The sequence below is a fragment of the Dipodomys spectabilis genome, unplaced genomic scaffold (assembly GCF_019054845.1).
Source record: "Dipodomys spectabilis isolate Male_0828 unplaced genomic scaffold, ASM1905484v1 ptg000069l, whole genome shotgun sequence".
Taxonomy (NCBI): Eukaryota; Metazoa; Chordata; class Mammalia; order Rodentia; family Heteromyidae; genus Dipodomys; species Dipodomys spectabilis.
In genome coordinates this window covers 27,103,616-27,121,846 of record NW_024870746.1, presented here as the reverse complement: position 1 = coordinate 27,121,846, position 18,231 = coordinate 27,103,616, and the positions used below count along the sequence as shown (strand labels likewise).

The window sequence follows — 18,231 nt, the reverse complement described above, 5'->3', positions numbered from 1 at the left end:
CTGTGACACCGTGTGGGAAGTGAGAAGGGCACACGGCAGGGCCAGATAACGGGGCACAGGGAGGGAACGCTCTGCCTGTTACAGAACCCCATGGTGCAAGGGAAAAGCCACAGGCCCAGGAGTGGAAGACTCAGCTTGACACTCATTTGCAAAGTAGCATGATGGTGTCTTCCTGATGAGTTGTTGTAGGAAGCCAGATGCTGCTTGTGCACAGAGGGTGTGATTTTATTGGCTGCGAAAATGTCAAGTAGTTTTATGTGTTTTATGTCTGTGCAGGGTGTTTGCATCTGTTTGTTTGACACATCATCAGATTCAAGGCTTCTCTGTATCAGAAGGGGAATCTCTTAGGCCGTGCCTTCCCCTACAGATTAAGAGCTTCCTTCAGCCAGGTTCTGTTCTCCTATGTTCCTTTTCCTCAGCATCAGAGTTAGTCTCCTCTTGGTACCTGCCTGCAAGCATCACACTCACACACAGTCCATTCGAGGTCTCTGCCTGCAGGGGGCGCTCTGTACAGAGCTGCAAACAAAACATGCATATGCATTTGAGCTTTGCTCCCTCCCTGTGGGCTCCAGATCTGGGCCATCTCAAGGGTGGAGTATTTGAGGATGGGGAGGCCGGATCAGATGTCCAGGGATTGTGAGCGTTGAGGCAGGAAGGGACCGTAAACTAATCCGCTGCCTTTGTGGTGGACAGAGCCGATTAAGAGCCTGGGAGGAGACAAGAAAGGAAGGTGACTATTGTCTAAGACAAAAGCAAGAGAGAACAAGAATTGGGACAGGACCTGGGTTCTTGCCTTTACTTATCAGAGGACAGATGGGAGCCCAGGACCCAAGAGAGTTGGAAGTGGGAACCAGCTCACCTCTCAGACCACCCAGACCCCAGCACAGACATCTGGCCTCAATGTCTGTGAACTGGCCTCCTCTATAGACAGGCCACCTAGGTGGCTGCCCGGGGCCCATGCTTAGCAGGGCTCTGAACTAGGGTTGCTGCTTAGCTGTTACTTTGTTAAAGTTAATCATTTTGCAGTGAAGAACTCCAGTGTGTGTGTGTGTGTGTGTGTGTGTGTGTGTGTGTGTGTGTGTGTGTGTGTGTGTGTGTGTGTGTGTGTGTGTGTGTGTGTGCGTGTGTGCGTGTGTGCGTGTGTGCCTCTGTGCCTCTGTGCCTCTGTGCCTCTGTGTGTGCCAGGCCTGGACCCTGAGTGTTGTCCCTGAGGTTTTTTTTTTTTCCCTCAAGGTTAGCACTCTACCACTTGAGCCACAGCTCCACTTTGAGAGAAAGAGTCTCAGGGACTTTCCTGCCATGGCTGCCTTTGAACTGTGATCTTCAACTCTGTTTCCTGAGTAGTTAGTATTACAGGAATGAGCCACTAGCACCTGGCTCAGATTCTTATTTTTATACCGGGGTCCTATAAATTCTGTAGCTCACCTTCCCTTAACCTGAGCCTCATCTTCTGATTCTTATTTTTATACCGGGGTCCTATAAATTCTGTAGCTCACCTTCCCTTAACCTGAGCCTCATCTGGTGTGCAGAGTTGGTGGGTTGCTTTCCCTTGACCTCTCTCCCATCACAAGGGGTCATACATTCAATCACCGTTTTTTTCCCCCCTATGGAGGCGCGCGTGCGCGCACGCGCGCGCGCGCACACACACACACACACACACACACACGTGTCTGTGCTCATAATCCTGATGACAACCCCCTGGGCACAGGAGGGGATGGGGGCAGGATGTCCTTCTGAGGAAAGTCCCAGGGTGGATGAGTTTGCCTCTGCCCAGGGCTGGGGACTAGAAGAGAGTATGAGTATCCTTTGGTAGGAGGTGGCCCTCAGTCCATGCATGGGGTCTTCAGAGAACCAAGGACTGTGGGTGGGGTTGTGCTGATGTCGGCACAAGGGAATCTCTGAGTCAAATGCTTCTGTCTGAACCAGCTGTCAAACTGCAGTGGGCAGGCCTATGCCTGAGTGGGGGAGGGGCACGTCAGCATTCTCTGGGTGTTTGGAGTCTCCCTCCCCCCCTCCCCCAACCCTACTCCCCTCCCCCCCCCCCCACTTTGGTCATGGGGCTTGAACTCTGTGGCCTGGGCAATGTCCCTGAACACTTTTGCTCAAGGCTAATGCTCTACCTCTTTGAGTCATAGTGCTACTTTCGGGTTTCTGGGGGTTAATCCTGCCTGGGCTGGCTTTGAATTGCAACCCTTAGATCTCAGCCTCCTGAGTAGCTAGGTGTGAGCCACTGGTACCCAGCAAGTGAAGGATATAACTTTTATTACAGCATGTTGTTATAATTATTCCATTTTGTTTTCTTGTTAGTTATTTTTTAATAGTATCTACTGGGCATAATTTATAAGGACTTATAGGTAGGTATGTGTAGGAGAAAGCATAGTATATAAGGTTTGGTATGGTCCAAGGTTTTAGCTATCTACTGGGGGTCTTAAGAACATATGGTTGTTGGGTAACAGGGTGCACTGTAGAACAGATCATCCCCAGATGGTCCCTAAGCCAATTGGCAAAAAAAACACAGTGTATGCGCCTCCAAACCTGGGACACCCTCGTCCTTTCTCTTCTGCCAACTTCTTGTTGCAGGCTTTCTGTAGCATGAACAAAGGACAGCACAATCCTCTGGAGCAGTGGAAAGGATGGGTTAATACATCACTTCCTCATTTTTTTTTCTTTTAAGGTGTAGCCCAGGCTGGTCTCGAACTCATGATTCCTCTTATTCTCCTTGTTAACTACGAGCATGCGCCACCATGGCTGCCTTTCCTCTAATCTTGTACACAGTCTTTCTCACCTACCCCATCTGCAGGTTTAGGTTTGTTCTTTGTCCCGTGGAACTGGAATCAGAAGGCCTGGGCTTTACCACCTGCCTGGCTTTGGGCACATCCTCTGATCTCTTTTAGCCTGTTTCCTGTTTGCTGATAGCTCCTGACTCCAAGATAGTTTATAGACAAATGGCGATGTAGAAACAAAAATGTGGACGGGGTGGGGGGGGGGAGAGAGAAAGAGAGAGAGAGAGGAGGGAGAGAAGGGAGAGAGGAGGAGAGATTTGGTGGGGGATCTGGGGATCCTTGAAAGCTGGTCACTTTCACTCCCTGAGACTTAAGATCCCAAGGACTGCACATGGCATGGCCATCACCAGCACTAAAGGCCCCGTGCCCTGCCAGAACAAGCCAGTGGAAAATGGAATGCCCCCTCCCCACCACCAGCAGATGCCACCCAGCCCCCGCCTTGCCGCCCACTTCCTCTCTCAGAATGCAGAAGCCCAGGCTGCTGCTCCCTCTCTGCCTGCCTTGCTCCATCTGCCAGAAAGTACTAGCCTTACTACCCTGATTGGTATGGCAGTGCAAAGGGCACCTGCTGGAGATGGGGCTTGGGGTCAGGAAATCCCTGAGCCCCGGGTACCTGGTACTGATGGGTGGATGGCCCTGAGCCTGTAGATGCACAGGGCAGGGAAGTGTGGAAAGAGAGGAAGGTGTAGGAGCTCAGAAGCTTGGTCCAAGGAGAGTCCCAGATACCTTGTTCTGGCTTCCTGCCCCTCCTCTGGCCTGGAGCCCTCAGACAGCAGAGGGGGTCATTCAACACTTCACCATGTGCTTTAGTTTTGACCCTTTAAGGCCATGATTATAGGAAGTTCTTCCTGGAGTCCCTCTGCACATCCCTACCCCCACCCTCTGCCAAGTGCTCCAAGCTGTGCCTAATTGAAAGTTTGGAGAATTTGCACTTGTCCTAGCGGCTCTGCCACACGTTGAGAGGCGGGATCATAAGTGGACCTGGACAGCAGTTGGGCTTCTGCTTGGTCCTTTGGCTATGCCAGGCTACAGCAGCTCATCTCTGGGTCAGCCTGGTCAATAGTTAGTATAAAAGGGATTAACTAAAATTATTTATGAGGATTTGGTTAGAGATTTATTCTATGGAGTCCCTTGGACATCTTAAGTGTGTGTGTGTGTGTGTGTGTGTGTGTGTGTGTGTGTGTGTGTGTGTGTGTGTGTGTGTGTGTGTGTGTGTGTAGGTCAGTCCTAAGACTCGAACTTAGGGCATGGGCACTATCTTACTGTCTTTTAGCTTTTTTACTCAAGGCTGGTACTCTACCCCTTGTGTCACAGCTCCATTCCCAGGTTTTTGGTGGTTAATTGGAAAAAAGAATCTCATGGAGTTTCCTGCCCAAGCTGATTTTGAACTGTGATCTTCAGTTCTCAGACTCCCGAGTAGCTAGGATGACAGGCCTGAGCCGCCAGAGCCTGGTCCTAAAGCCTTTTTATTCAAACTCTATTCCCCAGAGCAGCGGCAACATCTAGGGAATATTGTGAATGCAGGAGCTGGCTCCACTCCAGACTACTGTGTCAGAGCTGCCTTTTGGTTCATTTGTTTTTGAGATAAGAACTCTATGGAGCCCAGGCTGACCTTGAACTCACAATCCACCTGTATCCATCTCTTGAATGCTGGGATTACACACATGCCAAGAACCTGGCAAGGATTGCCAGGCTGCTTGGGAGGGCTCTTGTTTCTGAAAGCCTTCCTCCATCCTCAGCTCTGGGAGATGCATCCCTCCGCCACCTAGGGTTCAACTACCTGGATTCTATCTGGATTTACTTGATAGCTTCTCCAACTAGGTTGGGAGACCCAGGAGAGCAGGCCTGGCCGCAGTGTTCCCAGGGTCTCACCTCCATGCTGGGACAAGCCCCTTGTACACAGTGCTTAAAAATAACTGTGGGATGGGCTGGGAAGGTGGCTCAGTGGTAGAGTGCTTGCCTTGCATACATGAGGCCCTGGGTTTGATTCCTCAGCACCCCATAAGCAGAAAAGGCTGGAAGTGGCACTGTGGTTCAAGTGGTAGAGTGAGCTGAAGAGCTGAGGGACAGCTCCTAGGACCAGAGTTCAGGCCCCATGACCAACCAAAACAAACAAACAGTAGGTGCTGGATGCTGGTGGCTCATACCTGTAATCCTAGATAGTCAGAAGGCTGAGAATGGAGAATCTCCCTTCAGTGCCAGCCCAGGCTGGCATTAATCACCAAAAAACTTGAAAGTGGGGCTGTGGCTCAAGTGGAAGAGCAGTAGCCTTGAGCAAAAAAGCTCAGGGTAATGCTCAGGTCCTAAGTTCAGGCCACAGGATTGGCACAAAAAAAGGAGGAATGAATGCAGCAATGAATGAATGTGATAATGAACAGATGAAAGAATAAGAGGCCAAGAAGGACAGGGCAGACAGCGATCCCTCCTGGTCCACACGGTCTTTCCTGAGAGGCAGGGCTGGGGGCGGTGCCTTCTCCAGACCCAGTGGCCGCATGAACCTGCTCCGTCTCACGTAGGAACCTGGGGTGTGGCATCGAACCCAGACCACTGTGGTTCGGAGAAAGCCGAAGTGGGAAGGCTCTTAGGCTGCCAGCCAGCTCGCTCGTGGCCAGGTTGTGTTTCATCAGACGTCTGTTCTATAAATCCTTTCACTTAGAACCTTTTTGTCTTCCCTGTTCATTCTCTGTTTATTTTTTATTATATATATTTATAAAACTTCTTTTGGAATTTTCCATCAGGTCCCAGGCAAACCAGCATGAATAAAGGTGTGTGTGTTGTGTGCCCCTAGGCTGGCATGGAGAGAGGGTTCTGGCGACTCTGGGCTGTGGGTTCTTAAATTCTGGTGTTGCTGGATGCTTGTTCACATTCAAGACCGATGAATAAAACCTGCGAGCTGTGTTTGAAAGGGCATGGACTGGTGGGTGAGGAAGTTGCCACCTAGAGCATTGCATGCTGGGAAGGGATGTACACTGACTGAACCACAGTGTGGTTGGTGGGGGTGGGGGGTTGAATCTCACTGAGGAATCCTGGGAAGACCCAAGAAACTGTATCTAAAGGCCAGAGAACCCCAGGTGGGAGGTCCCGGAATACCAGTCTTTGGTTATGCCAGCAAACCTTAAGTGCTTATTAAATATTTATTAGGTGCCTGTATCTATTTGAGGTACAAAAGATGCACGGAAGAGTAAGATGAAAATGATACATGGAAACAAGCATCTAAATTTCAGTTCGATGATGTAACAGCTAGATTCCAAGATGCCATGTTTTCTAGGAGTCCCCTTCGTCAGCCTAAAGTTCCCAAGACTTTCAGAGAGAGAGTGTTTCAAGACTTGGGTTTTAAGTGTAATATATCAAACAGAACAGAATATGGATCATACGTGAAGGGTTTCATACATTTCCACAAGAGAATACGCTGCATAACCAACACCCAGACTGAGAAACACAATACCACTGGCTTTCCAGAAGTCCTCCACCCTTCTCTGGTCCCCACCCACCCCCACGAGGGTAACCATCCTTGTGATTTCTAACAACATAGGAACTTTTGTCTGTGCTTTGAACTTTATATATAAAGAGAACATTCTTTGGTGTCTGGGTTTCTTTTTCTCACCATGTTTCAGGACCCATCCATATTGTTCTTCCCTCCGGTTTGTTTATTCTCTTTACCGTATAATATTCCCTGTGGCTGAATACAGCCACTCAGTCGATTCTACTCAGCATGGGCGATGGGTACTTCCTTACTCCAGAGGATTCTGAAGGGTGCTGTTATGAGTCATTTTGCATTGTGTTTGGTGAGCATAAGGATCTATTTATGTTAGTTAAATGCCCAGGAATGGAGCTTGGCCTGAGGCACCAGGAAGGAAGCACTAGTGGAGAGTAAGCTGAGGGAGGTTAGCAGGAACCCACAGCAGGAAAAAGGCCCAAGGATCAGTGGCACACATTGAGATGATTTGGGGTTTACCTGTGTGCACTCCTAACAGCTGTTATGACAAAGAACCACAAGTAGGTATCTTAAAATGACAATGTTTATCCTTTTGTAGTTCTAGGGTCAAAAGCTAGAAATCAATGGGTTGACAGCCATTCTCCTTTATGAGGCAATCAAGGAGAATAGGTTGCAAGCTTTGAGCTTCTGGTAGTTGCTGGTTTCCTTGGCTTGTGGCCACATTGCTCCAATCTCTCTGCCTTTGTCTTTACTTCATCCTGTGTGTGTGACATCTGTGTAACAAGTGCAATTGTGACTGAGAGACCAACCCCCCAGTAACAGCACTTGGTTCCGACCATTGGTGTCTTGATCTCTCCTCAGCCTAAAGTTTTCCAAGGGCTGGGGATGTGGGACTTGAACTCAGGGCCTGAGCCACAGCTCTACTTACTTCTAGCTTAAAAAAATTTCTTTTGAGTAGTTATTGGAGATAAGGGTTTCATGGGCCTTCCTGTCCAGGATGGCTCTGTACCTTGATCCTTAGATCTCAGCCTCCTGAGTGGTTAGGATTACAAGGCGTGTACCATTGGTACCCGGCCTTCCTCCTTTGTATACCCAAGTGCATGTCTCCTTCTGAGTTCAGCTAGGACTCTGCATGTAAGGGCATGGAGAACAAGGACGTCGGGCCCAAGGCACCTTTCCAGCGGTGTTTGCTCCAGCCCAGGGCACCATGCCCAGCAGTGGTGTGGGGGTCCAGCCCTTCCTTTCTCGCTCCTCTTTCTCCTCCTCCCCAGACAACACCACCTCAGAAAGGACCAGGTCATGAGCGTATGGCAGGGCCTGAGTGGTGGCAGTCCTGGCTCCACAGATGAGGCAGGGAAGGCAGGGGAGCTGGGGGCAGGGCAGCCCTTGGTCTTTCCTTGGAGGAGGCAGGGAGACAGGAATGCCTTTGGCTGGGAGACCCTGGCCAGGGATCAGAGGATCAAAGGATGAGAAGATCAGGGGCGAGGCAGGTGGCACCACTTGGAGGCACCAGGGAGAAGCAGCAGCTGGTGCCTCCTAAGGGCAGGGCTGACCCAGAACGCCCTCCCCTGCCTCCCCTTCCTCCCCTTCCTCCCCTTCCTCCCCTCCCTCCCCTCCCTCTCCTCCCTCCCCTCCCTGCCTCTGAGACCCTACCCTGTCTCTCTTCCTTCCCACTGGGGAAGAGGTCTGAGGGGGAAGTAGAGAAGGGAAAAGTAGCTGGCTACTGACATTCCTGCCACCCAGCGGGCAGCGCCAAGCCTGCCTGGGCCGTGGATTCTCCCACTGAAGCCTCAAGTCCCCTGGGGAGGGAACTGAGGCACGGAGAGGAAGAGTAACTTGCTGTGCGCCAAACCACTGCTAAGTGTTAGGGAGGGCCAAGATACAAACTCTGGCAGGCGATCACCAAGGCCACAACGCAAGGTGGAGAACTGTGTTCACTCCAGCTGCAGCATGAGGGAGTGAAGCCAAGAAGGACTCCTTGCTGGGCAGAGATTTTTGGACCTAGATCTCGGGTGTAAGTCTTCCTGCAAAGCTGATGAACCAAAACAGGCAAGGAGTTAGGGCCCGAGGCAGCGACAGAGGTGACAGACAGGCCCAGGGGGGTGAAGGACAGGCTGGATGGTGCTCAGAGGAAAGGACCAGCTGGCATGGGAGCAGGTGCGGGAAGCCCAGGTGGGCTCAGAGGAAGGGCTCCAAGCTCTAGAAAGTTCTATTGGTTGGGGGGGGGGAGCTGGACCCAGAACTTGGGGCTGGGTCAAATCCTCTAGCTTTGTTCCAGGAAGCTATTGCTGCTCCTGCTCCTTCTGTCACCTCCTCGGTGACTCTCGGCAGAGGCTCTGTGGGGAGGGTGGGCACAGGGTGGCACAGCATCCTTGGCCTGGCATTGCTGCAGAGACCATGAGCATCTGGTCCCCCAGCCGCTGCCTCCCCGAGGGTTCCTGGGGAGTAACTGGATCCAACCACCCCACCCCCCATCTTGGCACTGCCCCTGGGTGGGAGTGGGGGCGCTGGCTGTGTGGAGACAGTAGGGGCTGAGGGTGTAAGAGGGAAGGTCTGTCTGTCTGGGGTGCGGTGGAGACTGAATGGAGGGGCCTTTCTCCACCCTAGACACACCCTGCCTTGTTTAACTGGGGGAATAAAGCAGGGAAGACAGAAGCCTCAGCTAAACAAACAGGCACAGAGCTGTGGTCTGGCTCCAGCCCTGCTGGCTGCTGTGGGGGTTTCTTCCCACCTGTGTATCCTCTAGCTCCCACCCAGCTCTCCCAGGGCCCCGTTGGCCCTCCTCTCTACACTGATGAGGGAGGCAGGTTCCTATTCCTCCCCACCCCCAGGAGGTCTGCCTGCAGTCATTCTGTCTAGAGGCCCCCAGTCTGCACCCAGAACTTTGCACACAGAAATGGTTCTTTCTAGAGAGCAGAGTGAGGACTCGAAGAGACGCTGGTGAGTTGGAGGGCTCACCAGCTTGGCACCGTTCAGTAAGCAAGTCCTCCGATGTACCTGCACCCAGAATGCTTGCTGCCCTTTCTTTCCTTTTCCCCTTCCTTCTTTCCTTCCTTCTTTCTTTCCTTCCTTCCTTCCTTCCTTCTTTCCTTCCTTCCTTCCTTCCTTCCTTCCTTCCTTCCTTCCTTCTTTCTCTTTCTTTCTTTCATCAATACCAGGGCTAGAACTCAGGGCCTGAGTGCTGTCCCTGAGATTTTGTGCTTCAGGTTAGCATTCTACCCCTTGAGCAACAGAGTTACTTCTGCTTTTCTGGTGGTTAATTGGAGAGAAGAGTCTTACAGACTTTCCTTCCCGGGCTGGCTTTGAACCACGATCTTCAGATCTCAGCCTCCTGAGTAGCTAGAATTACAGGCATAAGCCACCAGCACCTGGTTTTGCTGCCCTTTTCATTTGCTTGATTTCTTGTGTCTCCTGCCTGCACTGGAGCTGTCTTACCCCTTCAATGCCTCTTTCCAGGGGCCCTGTGTCCCTTGCTGTGTATGGTTGTAGTAAGAAGAAAGAAATGGGAGGGAGGTAAGAGCTTCAGACTGTGGGGGAGACAGACCATACAAGCCAGCTGCTTGAGACCAGGAAATGATGTCAAGATGGTGTGGCCTGACTTTGGGGTTGAACTGTCAAGGGCCAGAGTCAAAAGGCCACAAGGGTCAGACTGAGAAGGGCCTATGACACTCAAGTGTTAGGTCTAGACATCCAGGCTTGGCATTCTCCACTCTCTAGACATTACCTGGGCTGGAGTTGGCTCTTTGAGGACAGGAAACACACGATTGGGCTCTGGCTCCATCATCTAGCATTTAACACCTGCTATATCGTAGGTACTTAACAAATGCTTGTTGAGTGAAGGGACTGACTGTATATTTAAATGCAAGTTCAAAGGTTGAAGGCCTCCTATGAGAGAAGGCATTTGAACTGGGCCCCAGTTGAGTGGTTTTAATGGGTAGTGGGGCTCATAGGTGACTTTCATTAGTTGCCTAAGCATTTCACCAGTGAGGAGATGAAGACACAGAGAGGTGACATAATGACCCCAGGCACAGAGCCAGTGGCCGTGCTGAGACAAGAGGCAGACATTGCTGTCCTGTGGGGACAGACTTGTTCTAGTACAGTCCCTATGCCTTCTGTGGCTACTGAGCCTTGACTTGGGGCAGTGCAGTTCCAGAATGGACATTTGAGTGCCATTGAAAAAATGTAAATGTCATCACCTGTGGCTACAGGCTCCCTGGTTGGAAGACACAGGTCTGTGCTTTCTCCTAGAGGAGGGGAAGGACCCATCAGTCTCTTGCACTTCGTGCTTGTGAGCTATTCTCAGTGGCACTGTGGCCCTGGCTGTATATGAGGCCTGGGCCCCTTTAACTTTTCAGCCTGTGGGTGGCATGGCTTGGCAAGAGGCAGGAGTCATGGGGGAGAAGCACACACATCATTATGCAATCCCCGTGCCACACTTGCTCTTGAGAACTGTCCCAGGCTCTGGACCCAGCTGGGAGCTCCCACAGGCTCCCTGAGGGCTGTGACTAGCCGCCCAGGAGTCAGGAGCAGCCCCTATGCCCTATAACACCTCTGGTTAGGATTCAGGACCTGTGAACCATTCCACTGTGGCAGCTTTGCCTCGCAGAGCCTTCTACTAGATGTCCCCTCAGCCAGGAGTGGGCTTGGCTCCTTCCCTAAGCCATTCCCCCGCTGCACTGAACACCAGGACAGCCCCAAACCCAAATTCTTTTGCCTCGCTCTGGCTAGGTGCACACACAACCTCCTTCCTTCCCTCTGTTCTTTCTTGTCTTCTTTTCTTCCTTGGGTCTTAAAACTGCAAAGTAGAGCCAGGTGCTGGTGGCTCATGCCTGTAATCCTCACTACTTAGGAGGTTGAGATCTCAGGATTAAAGTTCAAAGCCAGCCTAGGCAGGAAGGTCCATGAGACTCTGATCTCCAATTAACTACTAGAAAACCTGAAGTGGAGCTGGGGCTCAAAGTGGAAGAGTGCTAGCCTTGAGCAAAAACAAAACAAAAACTCAGGGACAATGCCCAGGCCCTGAGTTCAAGCCCTACCACTGACAAAAAAAGGGGGGGATTTAAAACTGCAGTTGGTTTCTTGGGTGCCTTTTTGAGTGGAAGGCGTTCTGTTCTCCCTGTCTCTTCTCACCTTGGTCTCCTATCTCTGCCCTCAGACGCATCTGTGACGTTCTATAAGTTCTAAGACCTTTTAGTCTAGAGCTAAAAAAACCCCAACAGCCCTGTCTTTTATTTTCTCTCATCTGACTTTTAGGAATGTCTCCATCTCCTCGCTATATTCCCAGGCTGAACTGCTTGGGTGACACTCTGGCTTTCCAGCTTCTTCCTTGTTCAGTCCGACCCATACAGACCTCTGCTTTGCTTGGCAACTGCCCATGACACCCCTCCCTCTGAAGCACCCCAGCTTCAGGCTCCTTGCTCTGCTGGCCCTTTGAGCCTCCCCAACAGCCTCTCCTGCCACTCCAGACAGGCAGGGAGATGTTCTCATTGCCAGAAAAGGATCCAGCAAGTGACCGCGGAAAGAAAATAGCTCTCTTATTTAAAAATACAGAGTGAAGTTCTTACATAGAGTTTTGTGCAAAGCCCAAGAGAATGGTTCGTGCTGTTATGTGGATAGAGAGAAATACACGTTTACCAGATGGAGGCATACTCCCATATTTGGAAAAGTATAAAAACCGGCAAAAATCGGAGAGAACTTTGTGTTAACTCGTGTGTTTGGAATCTCCAAGAAGATAGCTATCTCCAAGTTATCACCCCAGGGACTGGACAGAGGAGACTGGGTTAGAGAACTCTTCATCCTTCTGGATTTCAGGAGATTCAGACTCTGCCATTAACCGGCTGTGAACTTAATGCTGGGACCTTGTATAAGTTAGGTAAGCACTCTACCACTGAGACATAGCCCCTCAATGCATTTATTTGAATGTTTATTGAACACCAGTATTTGCCAGGCACCTCCATAGGCTTGGAGGATATCCAGATTACCAAGATTAAGTCCTTTCATTGAAGCAGCAGGTAATAGGCTGGGCATGGAGGTGTACATACCTGAAACCCCAGCACTCAGGAGGCCGAGGCTGGTGAACGGAAAGTTCCAGGCCAGCCTGGGCTATGTAGTGGGACTGTGTGTCAAACACAGATTAAAACAGGACAAAACAATCCTGGGTATTGGTGGTTTATACATATCACCCTAGCTAATCAGGAGGCTGAGATATGAGAATTATAGTTCAAAGCCAGCCTGAGCAGAAAAATCTATGAGATTACTATCTCTAATTAACCAGCAAAAGTCTGGAAGAGGAGGTAGAGCCAAGCAAGAGCATAAGGTCCTGAGTTCAAGCCCCAGGACTGGCACGCATGTTCGTGTGTATGTGCGCGCTCTCTCTCTCTCTTTCTCCTCTCTCTCTCTCTCTCTCTCTCTCTCTCTCTCTCTCTCTCTCTCTCTCACACACACACACACACACACAAGAAGCACCTAATCAGCTGTGCCATTATACAGTAATAATTATAACCTGGATGACTGTGATATTAATAATGAGGTATACTTACAGAGCATGGTGTTTTACGTTTATTAGCTCATATACTTCACACTATAACTCTCATCAGGTAAGTACTGTTATTGTTCCTTTTTATAGGTGAAGAAATAGAAAAAGTAAAGACAGAACTAGGGCCACCCAGACAATTAGTGTCATACTGGGGTAGTGCTTGAAGCCGGGCATGGAGCCTGGCACAGGGCGAGGGCTCTGTGACCATTCATTGTTGAGTGTGTACAAAACCCCGAGGGATTTGCAGGGCTCTGCCCAGCTTGGCCTCTTCCCTGGGGTAAAGTCTAGGGTTCTCACCAAAACAAAAGTGACCAAGAGGTGACGCTGTGTTAATTAGCTTGAGGGCGGTGATTGCTTCACCATGTGTAAGCACAGCAAGCCATCAAGTTGTGTGCCTTAAATATACAACAGGAATCATATCGCTGCAGAGGTGGGCACTCTGCTCTACAGCAGAGGCCGTGGAAAGGGGGTCCTGGTCCTGGCTCTTCTTTGATGTCCATGAGGGACATCTTTCCAGCACAGCCCAGGGCTCCACTCTCCCCGAGTCGTCTTCTCATGGGAAAAATTCAGACAGACTTGGTCCCCCATGAGCTTTGGGTCGCAGCCAGGTTGCCCAGGGGGAGTGTCTCCTATCCCCCACCCCCTGCAGGCCCCTCAGCTCCCCAACATCCTCCCTCTTATCAAACCTGTTCCTGGTCTCCATGGTGACACTGCCCTGCCCTGCTTCCTTGGGTGGTCTGGTTGCCTCACAGGGTGAAGCTCAAAACATTTTCCTCATGTGCAGCCAGAACCTTCCACTTCCCCTGCCCAGGGCTGGCCCTCTCATCCCTCCCCGCCCTTCCCCTCCTGCCAGCCTCGCCCATCAGTACCCTCACCCCCATCCCATCAGCCGGGGAGGATTCACATGGCTCCCTCTGGGTGCCTTAGGGCTGCGAGGGAAGAAGACTTCCTCCCCATCTTTTTGTTTTTCCATCAAGAGCAACCATTCCTGGGCCCAGTGTATCATAAAAATGTAAAGTCTCTTGTTTTGAAATCATTAAGTATTTTTAAATGGCAACAGTAGAGAATGAAGCCTAGGCTTTTCAGTGTGGGGCCCTGTGCATTGCATGGGTCTGAAGCCCGCCCTAAAGAGGAGGGGGGGAGAGGGGAGGGCAGAGGGACGAGGAGAGATTGTACCTGGGCAATGGGTAACCAATTCCGCCATAGGTTAAAGCCTAAGCCAGCATTACGAGGCAATCTGTTCTAGCTGGGCCTGAGCATCCTAGGGGAGGGTCTCGGGAGAAGAGACTAGACTAGGCTTGTTCAAGTCCACTCAGCCAAAACTACAAACAAACCCAAACCCAAACCAAGGTTTTCCAACCTAAAAGGCAAGACTTGGGGAAGCTATTCATTTTTCCAAAGAGCTTCTGTCTATTATAGTTGGATTCTTCAAGAAAGTCTGTGCCTTCCTGATGGTCTAGCATTCAACAGGCACATGTGCAGACATGCTATACAACCATTTCCCCTGTATGCTCAGCATTGTACATGACAAAGAACATCTAGCATCTCACGTATATGAACACACGACCCTGTTCATGTTCATACAAGGTCATACGATCAAGCCAATGTCGCCACTAGCAAACCCCAGACCTCACAAGTCAGGGTGCCCTCCAATTTCCCCTGGGTTCAGGCACGGCCTGAATGCCTGAGCCATGTCTTCTGGGTTGCACAAATGGCTTGCCAGGACAGCTGTAGGTCAGAGCTACCAGCTTGATCAGACAACCTCTGTGCTGGAAGAGTATGCAACAGTCCCCTTCCTGTCCCCGTGCAAGGCCCAGGGCCTGCTGTCAGGGCCCTCAACCAGCCCTAAGGCTGGTGGCATTAAGTATGGAAGAGATGGGCTTTGAAATCTCTGCATCGCTGCTTTCTTCTACTTCTCAAATTCCTCTTCCTTTCCCCTCCCCTGGCACCAGCCTCACCCCTTTTCTTTTTGTGACAGAGCCAGGTCTGAAAGGGGCTCCCCCACCCTGCCATCTGAAATCCTCACCCCACCCTTCTACAAAGCACCAGAGCTAGTCTGTGAGCTGTCTCTGTTGTCCCAGGCAGGATGTTGGGGGTGGCTGTGGGTGGGGGGGCAGCCCCCTTGTCCCCAGGGAGAACAATGAGGCTGCTCGTCAGGGAGGTGGGGGGGAGGGAGTGGGTGGGGGACATGGAGCCGCATCAGAGCCTCGGTGTGCGGCCCCTGGAGGGACAGCTGAGTGATGAGGCCTGAGTCACATGCCCCGTGTGCTCCTTGAACTCCCGCTCCGTGCCTGTCTGGGCACATCCAGAAATGCACAGAGTAAATATTTAGAGGTAATTGTTTTCATAGCACCTCGCACCTCCCTTCTTGCTAAAGATGAGCCGGGCCCGAGACTTCAGGGGTAGAATCCCTACAGACACAGGACCTGCAGCCTGGGCTTCTGCGAGCATCGTCCACTGCTGCTGTCCAGTCTAAGTAGCTTTGGTATTTGCCCAGGTCAGCCAGAGCCCAAGGCTAGAGGATTGAGCTTAAGGCTATCGAATCAAGCCCAAGGCTAGTTCATGGAACACAAGGCTAATGAATTGAGCCCAAGGCTAGTAGATTGGGCCAGGGAACATCCTGAGCACCAAAATCCTGTCTAAAAGCCACCCTGAAGCCCTCGTGTCCACCTCTGTCGTGGTTTTACCTGTGACGGCTACCTCATGACCCTGTGGCCTCCACTAGCCTGCCCTGGCTTGAGCAGGCCACAGATGGTCCTTCTATTGCATGGGACAAGAACCAGCCCCAAGTTCGGCATGCCAGTTTCCTTGGCTTTACCCTGGACAAACTGTCTTTTTCCTTAGAGAATGTGGAGTCCGGAGCCCAAGCTTTATCAAAGATAAAACATTTGAGACTAAACAGTCTTTTTATAGATGGGAACTGGCCTCTCAGCACACTTTCCCCATCATTTCCAGCCTGACTTTCTCAGCATATGCACAACACGTCTGTGTTTCTGGGGGCAAAATGGAGGCACTAAGGTTTAAGGGTGATGGGTCACTCCTGGGAAAGAGGAAGTGGCAGAAGGCTGTGGGCACTGCCCAGCTATGCGGTGGTGTGCTCTGCCCCCACCTCTGCACTTCTCAGGAGGGGCAGGCAGAGGCAAGAAGCAGCTCACAGGAAGGAGTGTGTGTGTGTGTGTGTGTGTGTGTGTGTGTGTGTGTGTGTGTGTGTGTGTGTGTGTGTCTGTGTGTGTGTGTGAGTGTGTGTGTGTGTGTGTGTGTGTGTGTGTGTGTGTGTTGGTACAAGGATTTGAACTCCAAGCCTGGATGGATACTGACTCTGAGCTTTTTTTTTTCTACTCAAGGCTGGTGTGCTACCACTTGAGCCACTTCTAGATAAGTGTCTCATGGACTTTCCAGCCTGAACTGGTTTGGAACACAGTCCTCAGATCTCACCTTCCTGAGTAGGAAGGATTACAGGCATGCGCTACTAGTGCCTAGCAGGGAGGAGTTTAAAGTGAGATGGAATCCGAATGTTTCAGGCACACACATTCAGGTCTCAGACACATTGCTACTCACCCAAGACCAAACTAAGAAAATACTAACACGGGCAGGACCCACAAATGAAAACATTAATCCTCTCTACGCCCCCCCCCCCCCAGGTCTGTGGGGCTCACAGGACACTGAGGGAAAGGTGGGAGGAAGGAGGCAAATACTTATTGTGTAGATACTATTTATTAGGCAATCTGTAAACATTAGCTCACTTAATCCTTACAAGGGCCTTATTAGCTGGTGTAATCTGTCCCTTGTGCGTTTATTGTTGTTTCTGAGATGTGGTCAGGCTGGCCTAGATCTTGAGTTCCCCCTGCCTTGTCTCTATCTTGTGGGTGTTGATATTTCATTTTTGTGGATGAGGAAAAGGAAATCATAACAGTCAAGAGCCCAAGGTAACTGGAGGAGAGATCTGACCCCAGGGCCTTTTCTTTTTGTTTTCTTGGAAGTAAAATGGCACTGGGGCGGTTGTCAGGATGACATTCGATTATTTGGATAAAGATTAGCTGGTGCCTGGCACAAGTGGACCTTGTAAATGCCAGTATAATGATTGTGTACCAGGGCATTTCAGAGGACTGTGACACTAAACTCCTCTACAGGGTCCCTCAGATAGCAGGACAAGAAATCTAAAACACCCTAGAAATGAGATCCAGAACAACCTAGATTGTAATTCCACAGAGAGACCATCATATCCATCCATTTAGAAATGTATGGGTCTTCTGGAATTCGCCAAGAGGTTATATTAGCCCCTGGAGAAAGGCAGAAGGCTGGGGGAATGGAGAAAAGAGGAAGGAGAAAGGCAGAGACCTCAGAGGGCAGCAAAACTGCCCTGTGGGCAACTAAGGGAACGAAGGGAAAGGGTGACCACCAGGCAGCCTCAGGGAAGGACTGGGAACACCCCAGTGCAGTTGCATTTTGAGCGGCTCTGTAAGTCTGGAAGGGCCATGATCCTAGGACTCGGTCTCCACACAGTAAAAAAAGAGTAGATAAAAAGCCAAGGGCTCACACCTGTAATCCTAACTACTCAGGAGGCTGAGAGCTAAGGATCGTGGTTTGAAGCCAACTCAGTCAGACTTTTCTCTCCAGTGAACCCCCCAAAAGCTGGAAGTAGAGCTGTGGCTCAAGTGGTAGAACATCAGCCGTGAGCAAATAAATAAAAAAAAAATAAAAAGCTCAGGGACAGAGCCCAGGCCCTGAGTTCAAGCCCTAGTATTGGGAACAACAACAACAAAAAAAGTAGATAAGGCATTGATTGCTGAGGACCCCTGACCCCTTTCCTGCTCTAAAATTCTATGCATTCTTCTCTGTCTCCTTTTCCTGGAGGCTCTCCAATCCCTGGGGAACCCTGCAAAGGGAAGGGAGAGGCAGAGGGGACGAGGGGAGGGTGTTCAGAGCGTGGTACGTGTGGCCTGGCTCCCAGGGGCTGTTCCCGGGGGCTGGAGCTGGACAAAGCAGGAAGGCACAGATGAGTAGCTCATACCACCCCTTCTCATTTTCTCTCCACACAGAGACCTCAGCATGAACAATCTCACTGAGCTCCAGCCGGGCCTCTTCCGACACCTGCGCTTTCTGGAGGAGCTGTGAGTCCTTGTGCCGGGCTGGGGGGTGAGGGAGAGGGGGATGGGAGGTGGAGCCGTGGCTGCTGCCATGGCTGGTGGTGCAGAGGTAGGAGGCTGCCTCCGTTTGATACCTTTTGCACACCCTCTAGATCTTCACGTGCTCAAGAGCCTGCCTTGGCTCCCTATAGCCTGAAAAGTACATTCTGTAACACCCTTGCTTACGAGGACTACTTATTCCAGAGTCTTCTCTGGTTAGCTTCCCTCCCTCCCACCCCACCCCTTCCCCACATGGTGTTCTCAGGCTGGACTCCCCCCAGTCCAGTCTAAAGTCCAGGATGCTCATGAGTAAATCATCCCCACAGGACCACGCCAGCCTGTCTGCTCAGT

At 51.0% G+C, this 18,231-nt stretch overlaps 1 protein-coding gene across 1 annotated transcript in view; it reads left to right on the top strand.

Annotated features, from left to right (window-relative positions):
- Lgr6 (leucine rich repeat containing G protein-coupled receptor 6) overlaps positions 1–18,231 on the top strand; it is a 116,632-nt gene that overhangs the window by 9,176 nt on the left and 89,225 nt on the right. Inside the window, exon 2 of the mRNA XM_042682025.1 lies at positions 17,794–17,865. Within this exon, the coding sequence (XP_042537959.1) occupies positions 17,794–17,865 (72 nt within the window). The remainder of the gene's footprint in view (positions 1–17,793; positions 17,866–18,231) is intronic.